The following is a 25,629-nucleotide window of genomic DNA, read 5'->3' on the forward strand; positions in this document are numbered from 1 at the left end:
CAAATTGCTTTTGATGGAATTCTTAAAAAGACGAATTTTCATTTATCAGAAATTTTGGAAAATTAAAAATTCTGACAAATAAAAATTTGGTTCCTAAAGTATATATATATATATATATATATATATATATATATATATATGTTAAATAAAAATTGTTTTAAAAAGACATTCTCGTTAAATGCTAATTCAAAAAATGAAAATACCAGCATATGCCATTTTTAAAAAAGTTAATATTTTTAATAATATATTTGTTATTTCTTCAAGTTTAAAGTATCGTTTCTACTTTAATAGACACTAATAGTGATTTAACAAAAAGAATTAAATCATTATTTCATTTACACTTTTATTATTTTATCATTAAAGTCGATCTTGGGTTGTACATCACAGTAATTGGGACATTTACCCTACTTACACTATATTTTTGACGTCGGACAGTTTACAGAAATGGGTCAATTTTGCTTTACAAAACTTTTGTATCTTATTTCTAGAAATTTTTATGCCTTTTTACATATCATAGATCTATCGCGTCTACATTCCTTCCAAATAGTTTATGTTAACAGGGTTTTCCCAAAGAGAGGGATTTCAGCAACTTTAGATATATATCTATATATACGCGGACACGTGACACATATTATGATGCTTCCTAAACGGATAATGAACTCTTCATCGTTCGGAACGAAATTCTTTTTTATTTTCTTTTATGTTACAACTTTTCGATATAATAATAATAATGTCCACCTCATGATAATATTACCGGTAATATTACTGTAATATTATAAAAAAATTTCAAAAAACACTTAAAAATATTTGAAATATTACTGTAATGTTACTGTAATATTTCCATGAGGAGGACATTGGAATATTACTGTAATATTACGTGCTACTTGGGTATCAATATTTTGGTTTTTTTAATGTTTCTGTTTTCCTTCAACTTTTAAGCAATGTTGACATAAAAATTTTATTTAGTAATTTTTATTAAAAATTTAACATTTTTTTTATTAACAAATTAATTATTTTTTGCTTTCGGGTTCTTTTAGAAATTTTTTTTTCTTTTAACACATACCTGCTTACTAAGAAAATTTTGTAAAAAGTTTCAGAGAACAATTATTATATAAATTATCACTTGTTAAAAATAATCTTATAAATTTAAATCCCACACAGCACAATATCTTGCTGTAAGCTTCCCTTAAGTTTAAACCTAAGATTCGTTAGCTTACAGGGTAAACTTCAGGTGAGGTTAAGGTGAGCTGCAAATGTCCTCTCTACCGTAAGCTGTAGTGTAAGATTGTAGTCAGCTTTTTACAGTTAAGCTTACTATAACCTTACTGTACACGGAGAAAAATGGAAAAACGAATAAAGTAACTTTTACTACTTTAAAAGTAAAATTGGACCTGTCCGAAGTTTCTGCGCATCTCTGGCAACTTTTACTCGAAAAATAGTAAAATTGACTATTTCTGTAGTAAATTTTACTGTTTCCGTAGTAATTTTTACTATTTCTGAAGTAAATGTTACTATTTTTGGAGTAAAAGTTGCCAGAGATGCGCAGAAACTTCGGACAGGTCCAATTTTACTTTTAAAGTAGTAAAAGTTACTTTTTCTTTTTTTCCGTGTAAGCTTCCCGAAAACTTACTGTAAGCTTCGTGTAGTCTTAATGTAAGCTTCCATGTAAAATTACTGTAAGCCTCATGTAAACTTAATTCTTTAAGCTTACATTACTGTTAATTAATATTAATAAATATTATTTATTAATATTTAACTATTTATATCACACCAGATGATATACATTGTGATGTAGGATATACAACCCTAACGGGAATAATTGATTAAAATTTCCTGCGCATAAATAATTGTTTAATTTATTTATTAACATTTATTAATAATAATGTAAGCTTACACGAAGCTTACAGTAAGTTTACGGGAATCTTACAGTAAGGTTACAGTAAGCTTAACTGTAAGCTGACTACAATCTTACACTGCTGCTTACGGTAGAGAGGACATTTGCAGCTCACCTTAACCTCACCTGAAGTTTACGCTGTAAGCTAACGAATTTTAGGTTTAAATTCAAGGGAAGTTTACAGCAAGATATTGTGCTATGTGGGAATAGATTCACTTAAAATTTAAAATTCAATGTGAGAATTACCACAAAACGAGCTCATTTTATTGGTTATTTTCAAATATTACCGCTCAATAGGATTGAAGTTGAACTAACGCCTCATAGGTCGCGCACTTTGTTCTACTCACAATCGAGATACATGTTTCTGCTTGACACATTTTTAGTATTTTTTCGGCTTTTTATCTAGCAGTGTTATATTTATTTGTAAAGTGAGTTCTTTGCGATATTAAATTCGCTATTGATATAGATGATTAAAAATAAATAATTTGAAATTTATTCTATAATGATAGCTAATTAATTTTTATGAAAAATTTTGTATTTTCTTTTTCTAGATACTGTGAATCATGTGTGAATGTGCGTCATCGATCCTGAGCAACAGCTTCTAAGGTAAGTTTTTGAATTCTTTTCTCAATGTGTGGCGCGTCGTGAAGAAAGGTACCTTAGAAGCAAAATAATTATAGATTATATTTACTACAGTTTTACCTTGATTTCTTCGTGACGCGTCACATATTATGCTATTTAAATTTATATAATTGAATTTTGAATTTAAAATTCCCTGAGGTGATACATGAAACTTTTTTTGAAGAAAAGTGACCTAAGGTTTCTTTTTTAATTATGTAAAAAAAATTATAGAGGTTATGTTTGTGATAGTTTTTCCTTTAATCAAATGTTTCTTTTTAATAATGTAAAATCAAAATCAATTTTTCTTTAATATTTTTGATGTGATGAAGCATCAATTATTTGCGTATATTAAGACTTGATCCTCTTTGTGAAGTTTCATTCCAAACTATCATAAAAATAACCCATAATTTTTTAGTTTATTAGAGCGCGTTACATAATACAATTAAAAAAAAATTTAATTTTTTTCTTTAAATTTTACACTTACTGCTGATTTTAGTTTGGGGGACAAAATAAATTTATCATATCCTTTCTTAAAAAAGACAGTGCATGCAAACCACATGAAAATGTATCGAAATATCTCGATGGTCGAAAAAATCGAATGTAAGAAAAAATGAACTTTGCTTTCCACAGCATCTAAATCAATATTCATTTTATGAAAATCACCTTAAATTATTGTTCCACATATATATTTTGCATAACTTACTTAAATGCAATAAATATACACTTGCAAAGCATTTATTTGTTGTAAATATTTGCAGCTGTCATGAATCAGAAACGAACATAACATAACATAACATTGAAATAAATTAAATTATTATGAAAATAATATTACCTTGAATAAAAAAGTGTTTTTAGTTTTTTAAAAAAATTATTAAACAATTATTATCATTTTCAGACTACAAATATAATAGATTATTATTTTTCTGTTTGAAACTTTCTCTATAATTACATGCCTTTTTGCATTTTGTTAACAATATTATTAAATATTTATTAAAATAATTGTAATAAATTATGAAACATAAATTAAAAATTAAATTGAATGGACAAAGAATAGAAGCAACGGAGACGGCCAAAGACCGTCGGAGGCGCTAGTCGTTAAAATTAAAAAAAAAAAAGTTTCTAGAATTATAGAAGATCTAATTATACACTTTTCGGAAAAAATTATTTTTATTTGTTATTTTGTTTATTATGTATTTTTAAAAAGATTTTTATTTTTTTCTTTCAGCTTAGACAAAAAACGCAATTTTTATCCAATTTTTATAAACTGTTTATAAACTTTATAAAATTTTTAAATTTTATTTTATATTATTCAGTAAAACATTCTCTAGAATCGTAAACTTTTTTCGATCGTTAAAAGTATGTTGTTAAAAAATTATATAAACAACCTATAAATTTTAATTATTAACTAATTTTTTAACGACATACTTTAAACAATTGAAAAATGTTTACGATTGTAGTGAATCTTTCACTGAATAAAATACGCTATTGTTTATATAAAAATTGGATGAAAATTGCAATTTTTGTTTAAGCTGAAAGAAAAAAGTCAAAATGTTAAAAAAATTATTATTTAAATAAAATGTTAAAAAAATTATTATTTAAATAAAATGTTAAAAAAAATTATTATTTAATAAAATGTTTTAAGTCAACATAATTTTTTCCAAAAATTGTCTATCTTGATTCTTTTAAAATTGTTTGAAATTAATTTTTATTAAATTTTTTTTTACATTAAAAACCGCCTTCTTCATTTTTGAGGTTATGTTAGGGCCTCTCCATCATCGTCCGTAAACAACCTTCAAGAAGATATGTAATTATAAGATGATTGTTGGTATTTTTTCTGCTTCGCCAGTTCCTTAATTAATTTCTATTCAACTGAGATATTTGTAAATAAAAAAAGTGAAGATATTTTCTTATTTCCGCGCTTTTAAATTATAATTAAATCCTGTGGTTCATATTAAAAGAGCTATTGATAAAAAAATAATTAAAATTATCGAATTATTCTATATATACCTATAATTATTATAGAATTGAATGCAATAATTAAATTATATATTATATAAGTTATAATTTTATATATAATATTAAAATTATAATAATTATATATATGTAAATAACAATTATTATTATATTATAATTTGACAAAGCTATATAATTTAATATTCTTGTTTGGCACGTGCTTCGTCTTGTTCGAAAACATTGTGCTCGTATCAATAAACTCAGTGCTCCCACCCTTGGTGCATAATATACTATTATTTATTCTTCACATATAACGCGTTTCGATACAGTATACTGTGTCCTCCTCAGATCATATAATGAAATTATTCAAGAAATTAATTATTAATTAATAATTAATTTCATTATATGATCTGAAGAGGACACAATATACTGTGTCGAAACGCGTCATACGTGTAGAATAAATATATATATATATATATATATAAGCCATTAGGCCAACCAAGAATATTAACATCATTTACCTATTAAATTATTATTATTATTATTATATTTAATATATAATTATTACCTATATAGGGTCAGCCGGGGTAAATCCGAACGCTAATTATTTCAGCTTAATTAAAAATTTTAAAAATAAGTTTGATATGAGAATTTTTACCTCAGATCCCCTTCAAGAGATTCTAAGTATTATCCCATTTTTCGTTTGTTAATTAGCAACAGCATAAACAAAGATAACGAGTATTGCAAAAAAGATTGAAAATCAAAGATGACACTCTTTCAGTATTTTGTCCCGTATTTGAAGAAAAAGAAGCTAAAAATTTATTTTATTATTTATAATTGTTTGTTATGAATACTAGAACAGAAACTATTTTTCATTTTTGCCTTCTGTAAAATTTTATTAATAATATCAGACCGTTCGTATTTACCCAGGAAAATTGGAAAACCGGGGTAAATCCGAACGGTATTTTCAATAATTTTTTTTTACATCAGAGCCACACAAAATTGTTTTTATTTCATTACACTATTATTTTAACATTATAAAAGTACATAGAAAAAAGTTTTTCTTTCTATACGTATCCTCGTTAGTAATTAATAAGCAGAAACTTAATCTCTGTTTTCTCGAAGGAGTGTTTCAATTTTTTTGCCAAATGGTTTATTGAAAAAAGTTTTTCAGGATCTTAATAAAATTTGGTATTCTATGGTTTTTGGGGTCGCTAATTACCAATTTGAAGTCAGTTTTTCAAAATTCAAAATGGCGGACGAGAATTAAAAAATTCATTGGATTCGCTCGAAAATTGTTACTCGGGGGGTTTCAGGGTTAGCAAATTTGATCATTTTTAAAAATAAGTTTTAGGAAAGTCCGCCATTTTGAATTTAAAAAATTTGACTTTTATTTTTGTATTTACATTCAATCACTCCAAAATACTTTCTGTACCAAGTTTTGCAAAAATCCGTTATGATTTGATAAAGTTATTGAAGGTTTTAATTGTGTAATGCATTTTAATTTTTAACCTGTTTGATTTTTGTATTTATATATGATGCATTATTACATAATAGGTTTATTATCGTATTTTTTTTTGAGTTTTTATATAAGTTTAACAAATGCAATACTTTAAATTTATTTTCCCTAAGATTTTTCTGAAATACAGTGGCGTTCGTATTTACCCCGGTATTTTAGGAAAGTTGCAAAGTATCGAGGTAAATACGAACGCTAAGTTTCCTGCGATTGTAATTTATCAAAAATTTTTGCTACCCCATAAAATTGTTCTATGCAAGTAAAGTAACAACTTCATGCACCAGAATACCGGAAGTATTTTGTTTTAAAGAAAAAACTTATGTTATTGTTGAAACTTACTAAAAGCGTTCGGATTTACCCCGGTTGACCCTAATCAATTAAAAAATTAATTAATATAATATTAATGATTCGCTCCGCGTGGCGTCTCGTTAGCGCGTCGCCGCTTTTTGGAAAAATACTTATATTTACTAAACTTATAAATGAATCGATTTGAAAATTTACAGAAAACTTCCTTATATTATGATAAACAAATGTCTCACTGGAAGTTTTTTTAATTTTAAAGTTTCCCACAGATTTTTTTTTGTCAAAGGTTAGAAAACGCAATTACCGACCGTTCACTATTTATAATGAATTATTATTGAAAAATAAATAATTTTTTATTATCCTGTCGTCTTCTACACTGTAAAAAGAAAGGTATTAATTTAATACCGACTTTAGGTACTAAATTGTTAATTGGTTCTATTTTGATACCTAAAATTCTTTTTACAGTGTATGTACCCTAATAAGTGTGAATACAAAATGACAAGTGATTTTATTAAAATTTGTCAAGGATACGACGATTTAAGTTTAAAAATTTAATGAAATTCGTGAAAAAAATTTGTCAGTTTTTTGCATTTAATGTCAAAATTTCGGATTTCAATTTTTTCGAATATTTTGGGTCGTGTGACTGGCTTTAGAGCATCCAGCTGAGCGCTCGGCGAGTTGTTCCTCCCGGCACCTTATTTATTAATTTTTTTCCGCTCTTATTTCTAAATTCATTTCGAAAAAAGTGTAAGTCCATCTGCAATTGCATCTCCGAATTTTTGAGATTTTTTTTTTTCCTTTTAGTACTAATTGAGACTGGCTTCCATGAATTTTTTCAAATTTTTTTAGCAAGCCATTTTCGAGTTATGGAATTTTTAAAATTAGTGAATTTTCATGACTTTTAATTTTTGAATGCTCATAACCTCCTTAAAAATGCATCAATTTTAAAAGTCTTTTTTTTCAAAATGTGTGTTTTTAAACATACTTTGAAAAAAAATCGAAATTTTTTTTTAAACGATATTACTATCAAATTTTTGAGTTTTAATGATAAAAAGTCATTTTTCTCATTTGACGTACTGATCGATTTTTTTCAAAATTTAAAAAAAAAAAACTATTTCTTTTTACGAAACTTTTAAGCCTAGCCCGATAATGTGAAAACAATTTTTACAATATTTTTGAAATTTTTCAAAAATTTTTGAATTTTTAAAAAATATTTTTGGTTTTTTTTTATACTACGTACTTTTATGTATTTTGAGTCGCTGATTACGAAAATCATGGTGACAATACCCAAAAATTTGATTTTTATGGTGAAAACCACAAAAGACCCAAAATTTATGGTTAAATTTTGTTGGTTCAAACGAAAGTTATAGATCTTATTAAAATACATTTTTTATATCTGATGCATTTTTTTTAATTTTGCATATTCTACATAATAAACGAAAAAAACCATACATTTTGGGACTTTTTTTATGGTTTTTACCATAAAAATCAAAATTTTTGGGTATTGTGACCATGATTTTCGTAATCAGCGCATCAAAATACATAAAAGTACGTAGCATAAAAAAAAACAAAATTATTTTTAAAAAATTCAAAATTCAAAAATTTTTGAAAAATTTCAAAAATATTGTAAAAATTGTTTTCTCATTATCGGGCTAGGCTTAAAAGTTTCGTAAAAAGAAATAGTTTTTTTTTGAAAAAATTTTGAAAAAATCGATCAGTACGTCAAATGAGAAAAATTACTTTTTATCATTAAAACTCAAAAATTTGATAGTAATATCGTTTTAAAAAAAACGATTTTTTAGAAAAGTACGTTTAAAAACAAGCATTTTGAAAAAAAGACTTTTAAAATTGATGCTTTTTTCAGGAAGTTATGAGCATTCAAAAATTAAAAGTCATTAAAATTTTCCAATTTTCAAAATTTTGTAACTCGAAAACGGCTTGCTAAAAAAATTTGAAAAAATTCATGGAATCTAGTCTCAATTAGTACTAAAAGAAAAAAAATTTCAAAAAAATCGGAGATATTTATTTATTTGTTTATTTATTTATTTATTATTCTCCCTGCATTTAGCAGGGTACGAGACTCCAAAAACCGTGTACACCGAGAGAAAAGATTTCTTTGATTTAAATAGACCAATTTTTTGACGTTTTTTCTTTCATTTAAAATAAAATTTTCTTAAAAACAAAAAAACTTCTTATTTTGAAAGAAAATTTCTTTGAATAAAAAAATTTTGTGTATTAAATTAAAAAAATTCTAACATTGATATACTGTAAAAGAAATATTTATTTGAATTAAATAAACAATTTTTTTGAAATGAAGATAATTTTTTTTTTTAATCAAAGATAATTTGTTTGAAACAAATAAATTTTCTTTATATCAAAGAAAAATTTGTCAAAGAAATCTTTTTTCTGAATGTAAAATAAATAAAAATTAATGTATAGTAAAAAGTTAAAGGAAACTTTTACAGTAATATTATATCTTCATTAATTCCGCATATACGGGAGTCAATCAATAATTTTAATAAACGAGAGACAAATTTTATTAATTAATTAGGATAATCTCAATAGTTAATTTATAACATGTTCAATCATTTACAATGAGAGTCACATCTGCTATTTTACGCTCCAATAATGATGTAAATAATAATCATGTTTTAATTGGTGTAATTTGACTTAAAATTATCATAATTACATATATAGGATTAATTAAGGTTGTTATTGTTACAATTTTTTTAAAACTTTAATATCAAATTTTAGCAGAAATTAAACAGCGAGACAATTATTGTTTTTATTTACACGAATTATAATAACAAAGTTAATGTTTACTATTCTCTTAAATATAATTATCATTTAATAATTTTTGTACATTATTATTTTTCAAACAATAATTGACTAGATAAATTTTTCATAAATATTATAAAAATTTGAATTTAAAATTTATCTATAAGTTCAAAAAGCAATTTTTCTAAGTCATAAATATTTCTTTTAGGTAACTATAGAATTTTTTTTTTTTTCTAAAACAATTAGTTTTTCGGAATAATAATACAAAAAAAAATTATTTCGTTTTTCTCCGAAATTAGAAATTTTATAGTTAATTGTTTTTAACTTTGAAAAATTATATTTATTAATATTTCAATCTTATTTCTCTAAAAAAAAGAGTTTTCTTGTTATAAATATAGAAAAAAATAAATATATGGATCAAATTTTTTCTCTTGGAAAAAAATGTATTACATATTTATTTAATATTTTAATATTAAAACAAAAATTTATTTACTTTTCAATCGAACTTTTCTTTAACGGCCTTTCGACTTTCTCAATTCATGGCTTAAAAATGCGCGGGGAAAAAAAAAGAATGACAGATTTTTTTTCTTCCCTTCCACGGTTACATATTCATGAGAACTAAAAATACGCATCAATAAAATTCATGGAAATCCGTAACGAAATTGAACTGTCTCTTTACATTTATTTTAACTCTGCATAAGTACTGGGCGCACTTGTGTGGACATGCGAGAGAAATAGTATATATATATATATCCGAAAAAAGAAAAAAAAAATTTTTTATTACTTTTTTAAAAATATTATACTATGACGTGTAATTTAGAAAAAAAATTTATATCATTTTTCCAGTCAAATTGTATCATTGTTATTTTTATTTATTCATATTTATAAAAACATGTATTTATTTCTCTCTTAATTACCCTTTTGCGTCTATGAAAATACAAGTCCTTTTAATGAAGTTTCTAATAACAAAGTCTATGTAAAATATAAATATATGAAAAAAAAGAAAAAAAAATTGAAAAGCCAGTTAAAAAGAAAGAAAACGGAAAACTTTTTCAAGGTCATTGAGAAATGCAAATTGTCTTTGATCCTACGCAGATTATTACTTCTGTATATCTATTTTTCACTATCTATGATTCAATATCTTTGCCCAATTGAAATAGAAAAAAATATCAAGATTTTGCGCGCATAGAAATCTTGATATTTATTTCTTTGTATATTATTGCCTTGACTTAGAACAAAACCACCGGCATTATAAAATAGAATGAAAAATCTTAAGGGGTCTTACTACATTTAGAATTTCCAAAAAAATCAATTTTTTTTTTTATTTTATTTTTTCAAAGTTTACATTTGTAGAAAATATCTTACAAAAATTTTATAAAGATCGAAGCACTCTAACTATCCTTTTTTTGAATAATTTGCTACTCGAGAATGATGGTCCGCTAATTAGCTAACCCAGATAGCACGTAAGCTTGCAGCAACCTTGTGGCAAGCTTGCCGCGCAATATTACCAACCTTGCATGGCAAGTTTGCCGCAAGCTTCAAATGTCCCACCTAACCCTAGCTTGCATGGTAAGCTTGCCGAAAGATCGCAGTGAAAGGTTACTGCAAGATTGCACAGTAAGATTATCGCAAGATTGCTCCGTAAGCTTGCACGGTAAGCTTGTCGCAAGATTGGTGCAAGGTTGCCAAATAACCTTGCCAATCAGCACAGAAGGTTGCAGCAAGCTTGCCATGCAAGTTTTCTCGGCGCGGTTTTTAAAATCAACCAATCACAAATTTATGGATAATTTTTGATTGGTTGATTTTAAAAATCGCGCCGAAATCTTTCTGTCGATTGTTTGGTTATTATCAACTTTGGACAAATAAAAATTCTACCAATAAGAAATTCTGTTAAATGATTTTTTGGTTAAGTAAAAATTCTGAAGTATTCTACCAGATAAATTCTACCCAATAAAAATTCTTTAAAATGCCTAATATGTTAAATGTTAAATTCTAACTAATGATTTTTAGAACATAATCATTCGTCCCCTAAATCTAATGCCGTTTGATTTTTTTGTTTCTGACTTGACAGTTCAAAGATTTTATCAATAGCGCAGACCCCTTTTGTTGACTTTTTTTCAACCATCATTTTTATAAGTAAAAAATCAAAAAAATGAAACCATTTTTTTATATACTTCTAGAGTGTGTCTATTAAGTGCAACACCTTATATATCAATATTTATAATTAAAAACTTGCCAAAAAACTTCACAAAAATAGCCTTTTTTAGCATAATTAATTTTTTTTTAATCTTTTTACTTTTATTCATTAGAAATTAATTTCTTTCTTTTTTTTTTTTTTTTTTTTTTTTTTTTTTTTTTGCGAAGTTACACGTAATTTGAAATCATTCAACTCCCAGTAATGGATTTCAATATAAAAATTTCATTGCACTTGTATTTGAATTTAACTCAAGTCAAGAGCAAAGTAAATTTATTTTAAAATTGCCTGTGAACCTTTTGCCTTTAATATCAAAACGAGAACTCCCAGGAGAAGAAGAAAAGATTTCTTTTTCTTTCTCTCTTTTCTCAGAGTTCATCCATTTAATTTTATAGGTAAACGCACTATTTTCAGCCTAGAAATTTTTTAGAGCATGCGCCACTGTTTTTCTATATACGGGGATATCATGATAATGGGAAGTAAGATCACTGACCCATAGAAATTATTAAATGAGAGTGTAAACGCAAACTTTTTAATAGGTATAAAAATGAATTCTATACATAAAATTAATTTGAAAATTTATCATTAATTTTATGAATCTTTATTTTTTTTGTTTATGAATAATTATTATAATCTCTTTTGAAATATTTGTTTATTAAATTTCAATTTTAACAAGATGTTTATCACAGTGTTTATAATTTCATAAAAAAATTGATATTATTGACTTATTAATTAAATTTATGAACATAGTAATTACATTTGTTACTGCTGCTCTAAAAATAAAAAAACGAATTTTTTGTGGTTTCCACACCCCCTTTTCTCAAAAACGTATGAAAATTTTGACTCGAGATTTGTGTTTAGCCCTAAAAAATACTTCGGAAATACAATTCCATTCAAAGAAAAAATTGCAGATTTACAATACTATACATTTTTTGTCATTTTCATAAGAACTTGAGCCATGTCAGGTCCAGTTTGTTGTACCATTTCGTACAAGTATCCTCTCTTCTTCAAAAGTTCCCAAGGATGACCAAATTCCTAGAAAAAGATTTCATCCATATGTAAAACTTTTCGTACTCTTAAAAATTCAAAACCCTTAAATAATAATCCGTTAAAAAAATATTCCAACTCACGACCATAAGTCCAGAATCCATAACAATGAATTTATCACAGTCCATAACAGTATTCAATCTATGAGCAATAATAAATACAGTACAATCCTTAAATCGTCTCCTAACGGTTTTTTGTATAAGTTCATCAGTCTGAAAATCCACATTTGCAGTAGCTTCATCGAGGATAAGAATTTTTTTCTTTCTCACAATGGCACGTGCCAAACAAAGAAGTTGTCGTTGACCAATACTATAATTAGCCCCTCCATCTGAAACCTTAGCATCAAGTCCAGCATTCGAACTTTTGATAAATTCCTTAAGTTCCACTTCATCCAAAGCCTGCCAAAGTTCATCATCAGAATAATTTTCAAAGGGATCCAAATTACTTCTAAGAGTACCGGTAAAAAGTAATGGCTCCTGTGGAATAATGCTAATGTTTGATCTAACATCGTGCAGACCCAAATCACTTGTAGCAATACCATCAATATAAATTTCTCCCGTTAAATATGATAAGCGAAAAAGTGCACTTGTCAGGGAACTCTTTCCAGCTCCCGTTCTACCTACAATACCAATTTTCTCTCTTGAAGCCACTTGAAAATTAATATTTCTCAAAACTGGCGCACCCGATGGATGATAACTTAATGAAACATTTTTAAATTCCACTCTACCATCCTGTGGCCAATTAATAGGTGGTTTACTCTCAGTTTTTGTTTCCAACGATGCCTCTTGCTCTAAATCACTGTACTCCATAATTCTTTCGACTGACGTCATTAATGTTTCTATTTCTGTTGTTTGCTTCAAACCCCATTGAAGCATACTGGCAAGTAAGACACATTGGGTTATTACCAGACCTGCATTTCCCACGGGTACGTTTTCTTTGACGGTGACAAATGCGAAGACAATGATAATTATGTAGAGCGAGCAAATGAATTGTAAGTAAATGGTGAAACATGTTATACTCGAGAAAAAAAGATACCACGGCGAAGTATGTAGATCTTGATAGTTGTCGAATTCATCGATTAGCTTTTGCTCTGCTCTAAATGCTCTAATTGTTATTAGTCCTTTGAGAGTGGCGCTAATGTGATTGTAAATTGGCGATCGATCTGCACAGAGAAATTTATTTTATTTAGATATGAATTGGGAATAATTGATAAGTGTTTTCTATAGGTGTATTTATGAGTCATCAGTATTAGTTAATATTTAGGTTATTATAACAGTGTGGTATTGAAAAAACGTTGAATTAAATTGTTCATAGTTGCTTTTATTTGCTTTGATATTTATTTAGTTTGACCCTTTTCAATCCCAAACCGCAGAAATCGAATTCTGTTGAGACAAACTCGGACTATTTTCACATAAGACAAACAGAAGTTGGAAGCATTTGTTTCAAACTTTGCTGAAATGTTTTTGTTGAAATAAATGAGAGGTTACATCGTAATTTTCATTTTGTTCTGAATTTATGATTTTATAATACTAAATGCAAATACCAACTCTAAAAAATGTTAAAAATATTAAACAATTCTATGGTATTGACTTGTAACTTGTTTAGGAGACTTTTGTGTTTTATCGAATTTTAAAAATAACAGGAAATTTTATGAATAATCATAGGTTCGCTCTGAGACTAATTGTAGGTTCTAAGAAAAAAAATAATGAAAAGCTAAAAAAACTAAAATTGTTGATTACAAGAATTGATTTTTGAAAAGTATTTAAACTAAAGATCTCTTGTTAAAATTTCGGATATATTTCAAACTAATTTTAAATTAGTGCAAAGCAGTCCGATTAATACTAGTGAATCTGCAATTAGTTCAGTTTAATCCGAAGTCTGTATGATCAAATCCAACTAGTGAATGCAGATTACGGGTTTATTGATTACTTAAATTTGATTTGGCATCACTAGTTGTGTATAATCAAACAGATTTTGGATTAGACCAAACTACTTTCAGATTTACTAGTCACACAAATCAGACTAATTTTAGACTTAACCAAACTAATTTTGGTGATTTCTTATACATGCAAAGTATCAAATTATTCCAGACTCATTTTTGAGTAGACTGGATCCTGATGATTGTATTGTATGAATCGAACTCTGAGATCAGTTCGAAATGTCTATGAAATCAGTTTTCAACAATCCGAATTTAGTTCAATCAAAAACTTAATCCAAAATGGCTCTGGAATAGTACAGAATTAATATTTTCAAAATCAGCTGTCAGTTCACACAAAAATCTGAATCCGAAAGGAGTACAAAATCTTTATTTAGTACGCAACAGTCTGGAATAAATAATCACAGACTTTGGATTAATATTTTTGACTTACTAAATCCGGATTTATTCAGACTAATACCGAATTTTTTCCACAAAGATTTCTGATTATTGCGGACTAATTTTGGATTACGTTCTTTGATAAAACTAAAATCAGATTGTTGCGTAATGTTTGCGGATTGTCTAAATATAAAAATTCCGGATTGTTCTGGACTTATTTCTGATTAAGTTCTTTGTTCGAAATAAATTCAGATTGTTGCACATTAATTGCCAATTGATAACATATAAATTCCGCACTGATTTCGGATTTATCCTTTAGTCTGGGCTAATGCCTATCATTTTCAAATTAATCTCTCTGGATTAAATCCAAATACAATTTGGAAATTTTAACAAACGTGTATATTCAAGTTTTTATCAAATTTATCGCTACTCACTTATTGCTTCCAAACGTTTTAAGCTGCGATTTGTTCTTATGTAGATGATTCTTAGAAAATAAAAAATAACAGCAACTATTGATGTCGGTACCAGTAGCCATGGATTTATAATACTTGTGATAAGTACAATTGCCACTAAGAGTAAAATACTTTGAGATACATCCTGTAGAACTTGTAACAGATCTTTGTCAACTGCTCTAATGTCTTTCGAGAATCTATTATAGAATTTGATTAAAATTATATAATTAAACAATTATTCTAATTTATGTTTATAAAATTACCTTTGAAGAATAAATAAAATTAAAAAAGTAGATTTGAAAAGAAATATAAAATTACCGATTCAAAATTCTTCCGGATGGATTCTCTTGAAAGAAGGACATTGTTGTACGCATGAGACTGTAAAACATTGATGAATGCAAATTGCCTGATGATCTCATGCACATCTCGCACAAAATGAGGAAAAATGCATTCGTCAGAGCCATTGACGCAATTATTAATAAACCATACATTTGTAAACTCGACATATTATCATCATTATTCGTTGAAATGTCACTGTTACTTCTTCTATGATCCTCACGATTAATCCAATTAGCGAGAAAAATATCTCCATAGGTAGTGACGATTTGACAAAAAATACCAAGAAATAGAGCTAGAAAAATAATCCAAACACTTCCAACAGCTTTAAAATAATAAAAATAAACTCTTCCCGATGTTCTGCCAACAATTCGATGTTCTGGAATTTCTTCCTGTAAATCCTCCACAGAATCTTTCCATGACAATGGACGATGTTCTTCTTTATCAATCATTTCAAATTTCACATTCTCATTGTCATTTATAAACGGTAATATTTTTAATAAATCTAAATTTGATGCTTGTAAATCATTGAATGTTCCATTTATTTGGATAATACCGTTGTTTAAAATAAAAATTCGATCAACGTCTTTTAGATATTGTAGCTGATGTGTCACCAAAATTCTTGTTTTATTCCTTAAAAATCCACAAATACAATTTTCAAATATCTTTTTACCCACATGAGAATCAACAGCCGACAATGGATCATCCAAAAGATAAATATCAGCATCCACATAAATTGCTCGTGCTAAATTAATTCTTGCTTTTTGTCCTCCACTCAATGTTGTTCCTCTATCACCAATAAGTGTCTTGTCACCAAATGGAAATTTAACAAAATCCTCCTCCAATTGACAAACACGAATCACTTCCTGATAACGTTTTTTATTCATTGAAAGTCCAAAAATAATATTTTGCCTTATCGAAGATGCAAATATCCATGGCTCTTGACTTGCATAGACAATTTTTCCAGACACTTGAATAGTGCCACTTATTGAGGGAAGTTCATTAACAATAAGATGAAGTAAACTACTTTTACCAGAGCCCACTTGTCCTATAATTGCAGAAAGTGTTCCACGTTCAGCGATAAAATTTACATTATGAAGTGTGTCTCTCTTCATCTGTTGAGACCATTTTGCTGATGTTTTCTCTATTTTCACTGCAATATTTTCATGTGATTGCTTCTCAATATTTTTGATATCTATTAATTGATTTATTACTTCATCGCGACGCATAAACTCCTCGATACGATTAATTGTCACGAGATTTTTTGCTAAACGTTGCACACCTTAAATATTTTATATTATTTTTAAAATTTATTTCTAACAAATATTTGTTATTATTATTTATTAGTTAAGTGATGTTGCATTTTAAATAATTATTTTTCAAATTTTGAGACGTATAAATTAAAATAAAAATAACCTAAAATTGGTTTGCTTCTTAGGTCCCTTTCTTCAAAGCGTGTTACATATATTATTATTATTATTATTATTATTATTATTATTATTATTATTATTATTATTATTATTATTATAATTATTATTATTGAAAAAAGTTACCATGTGACATGAGGACAAATACAGAAGTCCTTACAATATTATAAAATGCTATTATTGTGTAGATCTGTTCCGCTGTGATTTTATTTTCAAATAAAACGTAAAAAAAGATAATAACAAAGACACAAAATTGAGAGACACAATTGTCCCAAGCCATTGTGAAAGCATTACAAAATGCTATTTTTCTGATAATGTTAACTTCTTTTCTGTAACAATTATTATGTTCGTTAATTCTACAAAATACTAATTAACAAAACTTTATATTAATTAAATAATTAATACTCTCTAAATCTGAATTAGTAAAAATGTTTACTAATTTGAATTAGTGACTCACTTCTTGCTTCTGAATTAGTAAAATTTTACTAATTATTAGTAACTTTTACTAACAATTAGTAAAATTTAACTAATTCAGAAGCAAAAAGTAAGTCACTAATTCAAATTAGTAAACATTTTTACTAATTCAGATTTAGAGAGTTTGAAAATTAATTAAATAATAAAATTTTTTTCATAATTAAAAATTGTAATTAATAACAAATATGTAATAAATTAAATACTAGTTTTATTATTATTATTTGGGAATTTAATGAATATGGTATGAAATATATATGTGTCTTAAAAATCTTACTTTCTTGCTTTATCCACAAGTCGCGAAAATGGTTTCTCCCAGGCATACATTTTAATTACTTTTACCCCACCAATTATTTCATCCAATAACGAAAGTCTCTTGTCCGTTCTTAATGAAACTTTATTTGTCAAAATTTTTATCGACTTTCCAATGTAGGCTGTAATTATTTTTTTTCTTTTGTAATTTCTGTAATTTCATTTCTCGACATTATATTTTTTCTTCATTTTCCACGTACGCAAATTTTAATAATAATTAAAAAAAAAAGAAAATTAAATGATACTTTTTCGATTTTTTTTTTTAATATATAAAATTTTATGTCATTTTTTTATTACCTTGTAGTGGAATAAGTGAGAAAATAATAAATGTTCCCAAAAAACTATAGAAGCACATCTCTTGATAAATAATTATTGTTATGATTATCAATTGTATCGGTGCAATCCATATATAATGAAAGCCAAATAATCCAGCTTCAAAATTATTAATATCATTGCTAAAAATGTTGATTATCTAAAATCATTTTTGTTTATTTGATTTATACAGTAAAATTAAAGTAAAAATAATAATTAGACGGTTTTTTATTTAATTTTTACAATTTTTCAATAAATTAATAAATAATAATTGAATTTATTTTAATCAATTAATTCTCCTGCTATTCTCGAGAGTTTATCTCGAAAATTTAAAATTCTAAAAATTAATTGTTAGAATTTTCATTTAATATGAATTTCATTTGACATAATTTTCATTGAGCCGAATTTTATTTGTTCGAATTATTATTTTGCAGAATTTTTATTAAACCAATTTTCTTTAGGGTAAAAGTTGCAGTGAACGACACCTGCTATTAAAAACGATAATAACTATAAAAATAATAATATTGAATGAAATATCACTAGTAAATTAATTAATATACAATATTTAGAAATTGATACAGCTGACAGAAAATTTTATAAGTTTATATTTTCATCAATATTTTACTTTCTAGAAAACTAACCTCAAAAAATTTGCTTTATTAATTACAAATTTTATAAATATGAAGAAATTGTTAAATAATTATATTTTAAAAGTAATTTTTTTTTGTACATTAAATCTGAATAATAAAATTTGTGATAATATTAATAAATATCATGTTACTTAAATAGTAGTTTAAATATTTTTTTTTCACTGTTTTCAAACCATACATTTTTAAATTAATATTATAAACTCTTATCAAAGTGTTTTTTGATTTTAAACTTATGTAGTATAAATTTTAACCCAAATCTTTTATTTGAAATTTATTTTATAACTAAATCTTTAATAAATTCCGATAAAATGTCATTTAAAGTTGAAAGTATGTGGAGGGTGTCGGTCACTGTACTCGTGACCCCTACATAGAATTTTTATAGATAATAGAATTTCCATATAACCGATTTTTCATACTACAGAGTTTGTACTTAATCGAAAAATCATTTGACAGAATTTATAATTGATGAAATTTTCATTTGTCCGAAATTTCAAATGACCGAACAAACAATCGATTTCGGCGCGATTGTTTGTTCGGACATTTGCAATTTCGGACAAATGAAAATTCTATTAATTAGAAATTTTGTTAAATGATTTTTCGGTTAAGTGTAAATTTTGTAGTATGAAAAATCAGTTATATGGAAATTCTATCAAATAATAATTTGAACAAAATAAAAATTCATCTAAAAGAAAATTCTATGCAATGAAAATTGGAGTAAATAAAAAGTCGAATAAATAAAAATTCTGTGAAGTGAATTTTCGGTTATATATATAAAAATTCTGTAATATATAGAAAATTGATTTAATGAAAATTCTGCAAAATAATAATTCGAAGAAATAAAATTTTGAAATGTTTTGAAATATTCGCTTGAATTAATATTACCTCCATGAAGTTGGCGCCGATGCTCAGCGTCGAAAATTATTTTTCATGGGACCAAAAGTATGAAATCTCATTTTTAAAAAGGTTTTGGGTCAAAATAATACTTTGAAAAGTATTTCTGAAGGCATTATTTGAACCAAAAATTATTTTTAAAAATAATTTTACATTTTTGGTCCTGTGAAAAACAAATTTCGGCGCTGAGCGTCGACGCCAACTTCATGGAGGTTTAATATTAACCAACTGTTAATAAGTTTAAATTCTGCCGTATCGGAAAATTCTTTGTTATCCAAAGATTCTCATATATGTCTGAAATTATTGTCAATGTATTAGAGTACTCTTTCTGTTTATTGGTAAAATAAATACCACCCTCTTCTACTGTCGATAAAACGAAATTTTTTTTTTTTGTCAAATATTCTTTTTTTTAGCGTCTTACCTGACCTACTGTTGTTTCTTGATTTTCCGTGTATGCTTTCGACAATTTTAAACATTTTCTATAGACAAGAGATGAACACGAGACTCTTAATTTTAATTCTACATGTGTCGTTGCTTGTATTGAAAGTTGATAGACAAATACACATACAATTAATGTCAAAGCAAAGCCGGAAGCCCAGTAAAAAGCTTCCGTTGTCGACATATGACTTTTACTATTGAAGTAATTTAATACCTTTGCAAATAATAGAACTTGAAGAATTCTGAAATTAATTTTATTTTTAGTTTTGATTTTCAATAATTGAAAAATAATTTTCTTTGTCAAATATTTTACTAGCAGGGGAAAAATTTTTAATGATTAATAAATTAATACATAATTAAACAAAAAATTAAGTACAGCCTCTTAATTAATTATTATTGATAACTGCCTTAGAATTAATTTTACACGCAAAGAAAAAATTTGCTGTGGCGCAGCAAATTATTTGCTGTTACATCAAATTATGTTAGCTAATATAGGGATAGCAAACAAATTTGCTGTAGGATCAAAAAAGTTTGCTGTGACAGTAAATTTTTAAAAATTAAGACTGATTGTTTATCATAGCAAACTTTTTCGTTGTCATAGCAAAAAATTTAGCTGTGGTTACTAATTTTGATATTTTTCCTTTTTTTCCGTGTATATTTAACTCAAAAGAGAATTAAAAATAAAAATTTCATAAGTTTTGTAAAAAAAATTTATTTATTTTTTTCAAGTTCACTATGGAAATATTAAAATATGAAAAAATATAAAGAGAACTCACCTGAGAATAAGGGCGTCAAATGCTTGCCACATACCTATCAAGATTATTTTCTTCCAAAAACATTTTGCCAAAACTTTTGTTAAACTGCAATTATGTATATTTTTTGAATTGTATTTCTCATTCTCCGCTTTCCAAACTTTGTATATTAAATTTCCCAAAGTTTGACTATTGTCCTCGTCTAAGCAATTGTAGATATCGTTCAATTCTAATTCTTTTTTATAACCCGTGCGAAATATCTTAAATATCCATCTATAAAGAAACGTAAAATTTTATTGAAATGATAATACATAAATGAAAGTTATTTTTTATTCAATATCTTTTGGAACAAAAGAATATATTTTTTTTTGTACATAAAAACGATATTTTATATCTATTGATAAAATTATGAAAATATGATTCAATTTCATTTTACAATTTATTGTTTTTAATTTTTGAGATTATAAAATTTAAAAAACACAGAATTCGAATTAATGATTTTTTTTATATTTCTATTTATAGTACACACAGAGAAATGTTATATTTGTCTCAGATTCTAATAAATATTTATTTGATTCGAATAAATTTTTATTCGATTTAAATAAAAAAATTTATTTACACCAAATAAATAGGCTAGTAGGCTGTGAGACAAATATACGTTTATTTAACTCAAATATATTATATTTGGTTCAAATAAAACATTTCTCTCGATGTAATGTATTAAAAACGAAGAGTCACTTTTTAAAGAAATGTTAAAGTTATAAAATATTATAATTTGTAATTATATATAGAGATTTTTAATAATAAATAATAAAACTGATTTTTAAAATTAAGAAAAAATAATAAAATTGAAAAACGAATATAGTAATTTAATAATTTAAAACCGTTTTTTATAGATTAATAAATATAATATATTAAAACCTCACTTACGAAAAGCACAAAAAAGCAAAAACATTGCCATTTTCCAAAGGATTTTTTTTTTGTTCTTGATTTTTCTTACAGTCCATGCTCACGAAAGTGCTGAAAAAAAAAAGTTTTTTTGTTGTTGATAATTTATAATCATTTCAGTAAAGTGGTAAAGTACGAAATATTTATTTATGAGAACTACTTTACACTCCATCAAGGTTGAATGATTTCAGTAACGATAGCTTAAGCGAAATGAGAAATCAAAAAAGTTGACAATTTATTTTGTGTAAAAATATAATTTTTATCTAATTTTAAACATTGTAGCAAAATAGAACTTATATTATTGTGGAAAAAAAATTACTTACCTGTATAAACTTTATTTTTTTTAATATTTAATATTATTATATCTATTAATATTATTATAGATAATAATTTTGCAGTTAATTATCAATGTAAGTAATTACTCATATTATAAATTATTAAATTAAAAAAAAAGGAATTTTTATTTCATAATTTTTTTATTTTCACCCAGATAGCATGTAAGCTTGCAGCAACCTTGCGACAAGCTTGCCGCGCAATATTGCCAACCTTGCACGGCAAACTTGCCACAAGCTTACTGCAAGCTTCAAATGTCCCACCTGACCCAAGCTTGCATGGTAAGTTTACTGCAAGATTGCGGTGTAAGGTTACTCAGTAAGCTTGCACGGTAAGCTTGTAGCAAGGTTGGTGCAAGATTTCCAAAAGACCTTACTTTGAAACTAAAAAAATTTAAAAAAAAAAATGTTTCGTTTAATTTATATAATAAAATTTATATAATAAAAATATATAAATTAGACGAAAAATTAAAAAAAAATTTTTAGGTTCAAAGTAAGGTTATTTGGAAACCTTGCACCAACTTTGCTACAAGCTAACCGTGCAAGCTTACTGAGCAATCTTGCGATAATCTTATTGTGCAATCTTGCAGTAACCTTACACCGCAATCTTGCAGTAATTTTACACTGCAATCTTTCGGTTAGCTTAGCATGCAAACTTGCCGCAAGCTTGCCGTGCAAGGTTGGCAATATTGCGCGCAAGGTTGCTGCAAGCTTACGTGCTATCTGGGCACATATTAAAATTTACTGAAATAATATGTTAATAACACAAATTTTATTTTTTTAAAATTAATTTTCCATTTTTTACAAACAAAAAATATTTATCATATTTTCTTTTAAATTCTTTTTTATTTTGAGGAGAAAAAAATATTTTTTTTTGACACAAAGAGAAGACTGTTTAAATTTATTAAATTGTAAACATTTTCTTTTCTTTTCAACAATTATGACACTATCTGAAGAATGGGACCTTAAAAGCAAAAAATTATAGGTTATGTTTTGAAATTTTTAAGTGAAAATACATAAAGACGTTGAACTCGTAATGCAAATTAATGATATTTGGTTCTTCATTACAACCAAAATAATTCAATAAAAACTGTTTGTAGTTTTACAAAAACAAAAATAAACTTTTTAATTCAAGTAAAACTGTCATAAACATAATCTATAATTTTTTTGCTTCTAAGGTCCGTTTTTTCAGGTTGCGTGACAATTAACAAAATAACACATTAAATTAATATTAAAATGTAAAAAAATTCAATTCGCGTTAAATAATTTAAAAAAAATAATTAAATAAACAATTAAGATATTAAAAATGATAATATTGATTTAAACTTTTATTTTAAATTCTACACGGAAAAAAAATCTATTACTGAAACAGTGATAAGTTTCACTGGAACAGCGATATGTTTCACTAAAACAGTGAAAGTTTTTTCTATTCTAGAGAAACATATAAAGCTGTTCCAGATAAAGATTTTTTTCCGTGTATAGATGAAAAAAATAATTTTTGAATTTAAATTATAAAAAAAAAATTTTCATAATTTTTCTAAATTAATTATTAAAGATTATTTATAATTTTCTTTCACTTACAATGACAATTATTAACTTTCTCAGTTATTTTCACAGGTATTAACGACAATTTAAGAAATAATTGTGTGATTTTAATTTGCAACAATTTTTAACAGATAATAAAACACTGTAGACATTATTAAAATAATCCTTTTATCGTTTATATCTTGATAAAATAAGCTCCAAAAGTATATGTGTAACTTTTGTCATTTGAGGAAAAAAGGCGGTTTATGTCAACTTCTTTTTTTACGTGAAAAAATTCGATATAAGTAAAAAAAAATGAGTCACTTTGCTTTCAAATTTTTTTTTTTTTAATAACTATTGTTTAATATGAAGAAAAATATTTAATTATTTATTACACTGTTAAATTAAATTTTTTTAATAAAAATACTCTAGGTGTAAATTATATGATTTCAAATAATTTCACTTTTTTTTTTTATTAAAAATGTTAATTGTACGAAATTTTATTTATCTTAACTCAAAGCAATATAAAAAGTCTGTGTCTTCATTTACAATTCCAAATTCTTTATATAATACACACTCCAGTATTTTGACACCTGGTTTTAGTGATAAAATGCTGATAACAATTGCAATAAAAAAAGGTAATATTTAAAATTACAACCATTTAAACAAAGTTAACTAATTTTTATTTAAGTTGGTATCACCGATTATAGTTAAACAATACTGTTATTGCAAATATGTACGTATCTTACGTAAATCATTTTAAGAAATTTCAAAATTGGAACATTTTTAAAATTTGAATTTCCCGCCAAAGTCAATTTGAAAAAAAATTTTTTAAGTTTTTTGGCAATTTTTATACGTGCAGTTTAATATAATTTATTATATATATTTTAAAAATACAATTTACATACCTACGTATTTTAAAGAATGTTTATAAACAATTTTCAAGAATTTTTCATTTATATGAATATTTAGTACATTCAATCTCTAATTTTATGTACTGGAAGTCATTTTATCGTGCGGCAGTGTATTTCATTTTTATTTTCTTGTAATATTTTTATCATTTCTCAATTTTTAATATTATTTTGTATATTATTTTCGTTTGGAAAAAAGTGTAAATAAACGAAAAACAACACATGATGTACGAGGCCAAATCAGGGTTGTGAAGTTGCTTACAGGTGTATGGTTTTTTACGTAACTTTCCTTAAACAACGTAATGCACTGTAATAAATTGACGCAAAATTGCAAATTTTCAATACACTGGAGTCTCCCAAGAGAGGACTTCTGAAGAGAGGACTAAGTAGTGACGCGGCGCGGTAAGGAGTGAGGGGGGAAGAGATGGGCGGGATCAGAAAGAGGAACGTGAACTCAGGAGCGTTTGTTTTTAGTGTACCTTCCTCGCGTAGTATTTTAGATATGTAATAGAATGTATTCTGTTAAAAAAACACATCTCTGTGATACGATATACGGCCCTGGAGTGTTTACAATTTTCGGCGTCAAGGACGAATTCCGTAGAGAGGTCCAAGGCTCTTCCTGTCCTCTCTTCGGAGACTCTAGTGTAGGTTGATTCATTTAATTTTTGAATTTACCGCCGAGTCACCTTAAGGCGCTCTCACACCTTTTTGGCTGCCTGCAGGTTACCATGGCAACGCATGAGAGTGAGTGCGACAGAAAATTTAAAAATTTGAATATTCAAATTTTCTGTCTCACTCACACTCGTGCGTTGCCATGGTAACCTGCAGGCAGGCAGGCAGCCAAAAAAGGTGTGAGTGCGCCATTATTTTGGCCTCGAATTTCATAAAGTCGAATAGCAATTTTATCGAAATATCGAATTTTTAAAAGTTCGAATAACCAAAATATCGAATTTCTAAAAGTTTAGAATATTTATTTGATCGAATTTTCAAATTTTTAACAATTCTATCTTTTTAAAATTCAAACTTTTAATAATTCAAATTTCTAAAAATTCGATGTTTTTGTAATTCGTTCTTTTAGTAATTCGAACTTTTCAAAATTCGATATTTTGTTTATTTGAACATTTAACAATTCGGTAAAATGATTATTCGATTTTGATGGAATTTGATCTTTTGAAATTTGTGCCAAAATAAGACAATTCTCTTATGGCAATGAGATTATTATTTCAAATGAGCCCGCTCTATTACGATAGTTG

The 25,629-nt window shown here is 26.2% G+C and overlaps 2 protein-coding genes across 10 annotated transcripts in view; one reads left to right on the top strand and one right to left on the bottom strand.

Annotated features, from left to right (window-relative positions):
• Positions 1-25,629, top strand: part of LOC127283992 (putative ankyrin repeat protein RF_0381) — a 316,254-nt gene that overhangs the window by 264,443 nt on the left and 26,182 nt on the right. For all 9 annotated transcript variants that reach the window (XR_007843415.1, XM_051309234.1, XM_051309225.1 and 6 more), the window contains one exon: positions 2,446-2,500. The gene's annotated coding sequence lies outside the window, so the exon portion shown is untranslated. The remainder of the gene's footprint in view (positions 1-2,445; positions 2,501-25,629) is intronic.
• Positions 11,893-24,588, bottom strand: LOC127283988 (ATP-binding cassette subfamily C member 4-like). The gene is made up of 11 exons (XM_051309215.1): positions 24,374-24,588; positions 21,592-21,681; positions 20,686-20,934; positions 19,893-20,151; positions 17,916-18,090; positions 17,584-17,740; positions 16,962-17,164; positions 15,391-16,690; positions 15,055-15,269; positions 12,390-13,468; positions 11,893-12,294 (listed from the first exon to the last, which is right to left on the bottom strand). The coding sequence occupies exons 2-11, from the start codon at positions 21,666-21,668 to the stop codon at positions 12,181-12,183; spliced, it is 3,828 nt and encodes a 1,275-aa protein (XP_051165172.1). The 5' UTR covers positions 21,669-21,681; positions 24,374-24,588; the 3' UTR covers positions 11,893-12,180.

Source organism: Leptopilina boulardi, unplaced genomic scaffold (genome assembly GCF_019393585.1).
Source record: "Leptopilina boulardi isolate dan_hultmark-lab unplaced genomic scaffold, ZJU_Lbou_2.1 LbouV2_316, whole genome shotgun sequence".
In the NCBI taxonomy this organism is placed as follows: Eukaryota; Metazoa; Arthropoda; class Insecta; order Hymenoptera; family Figitidae; genus Leptopilina; species Leptopilina boulardi.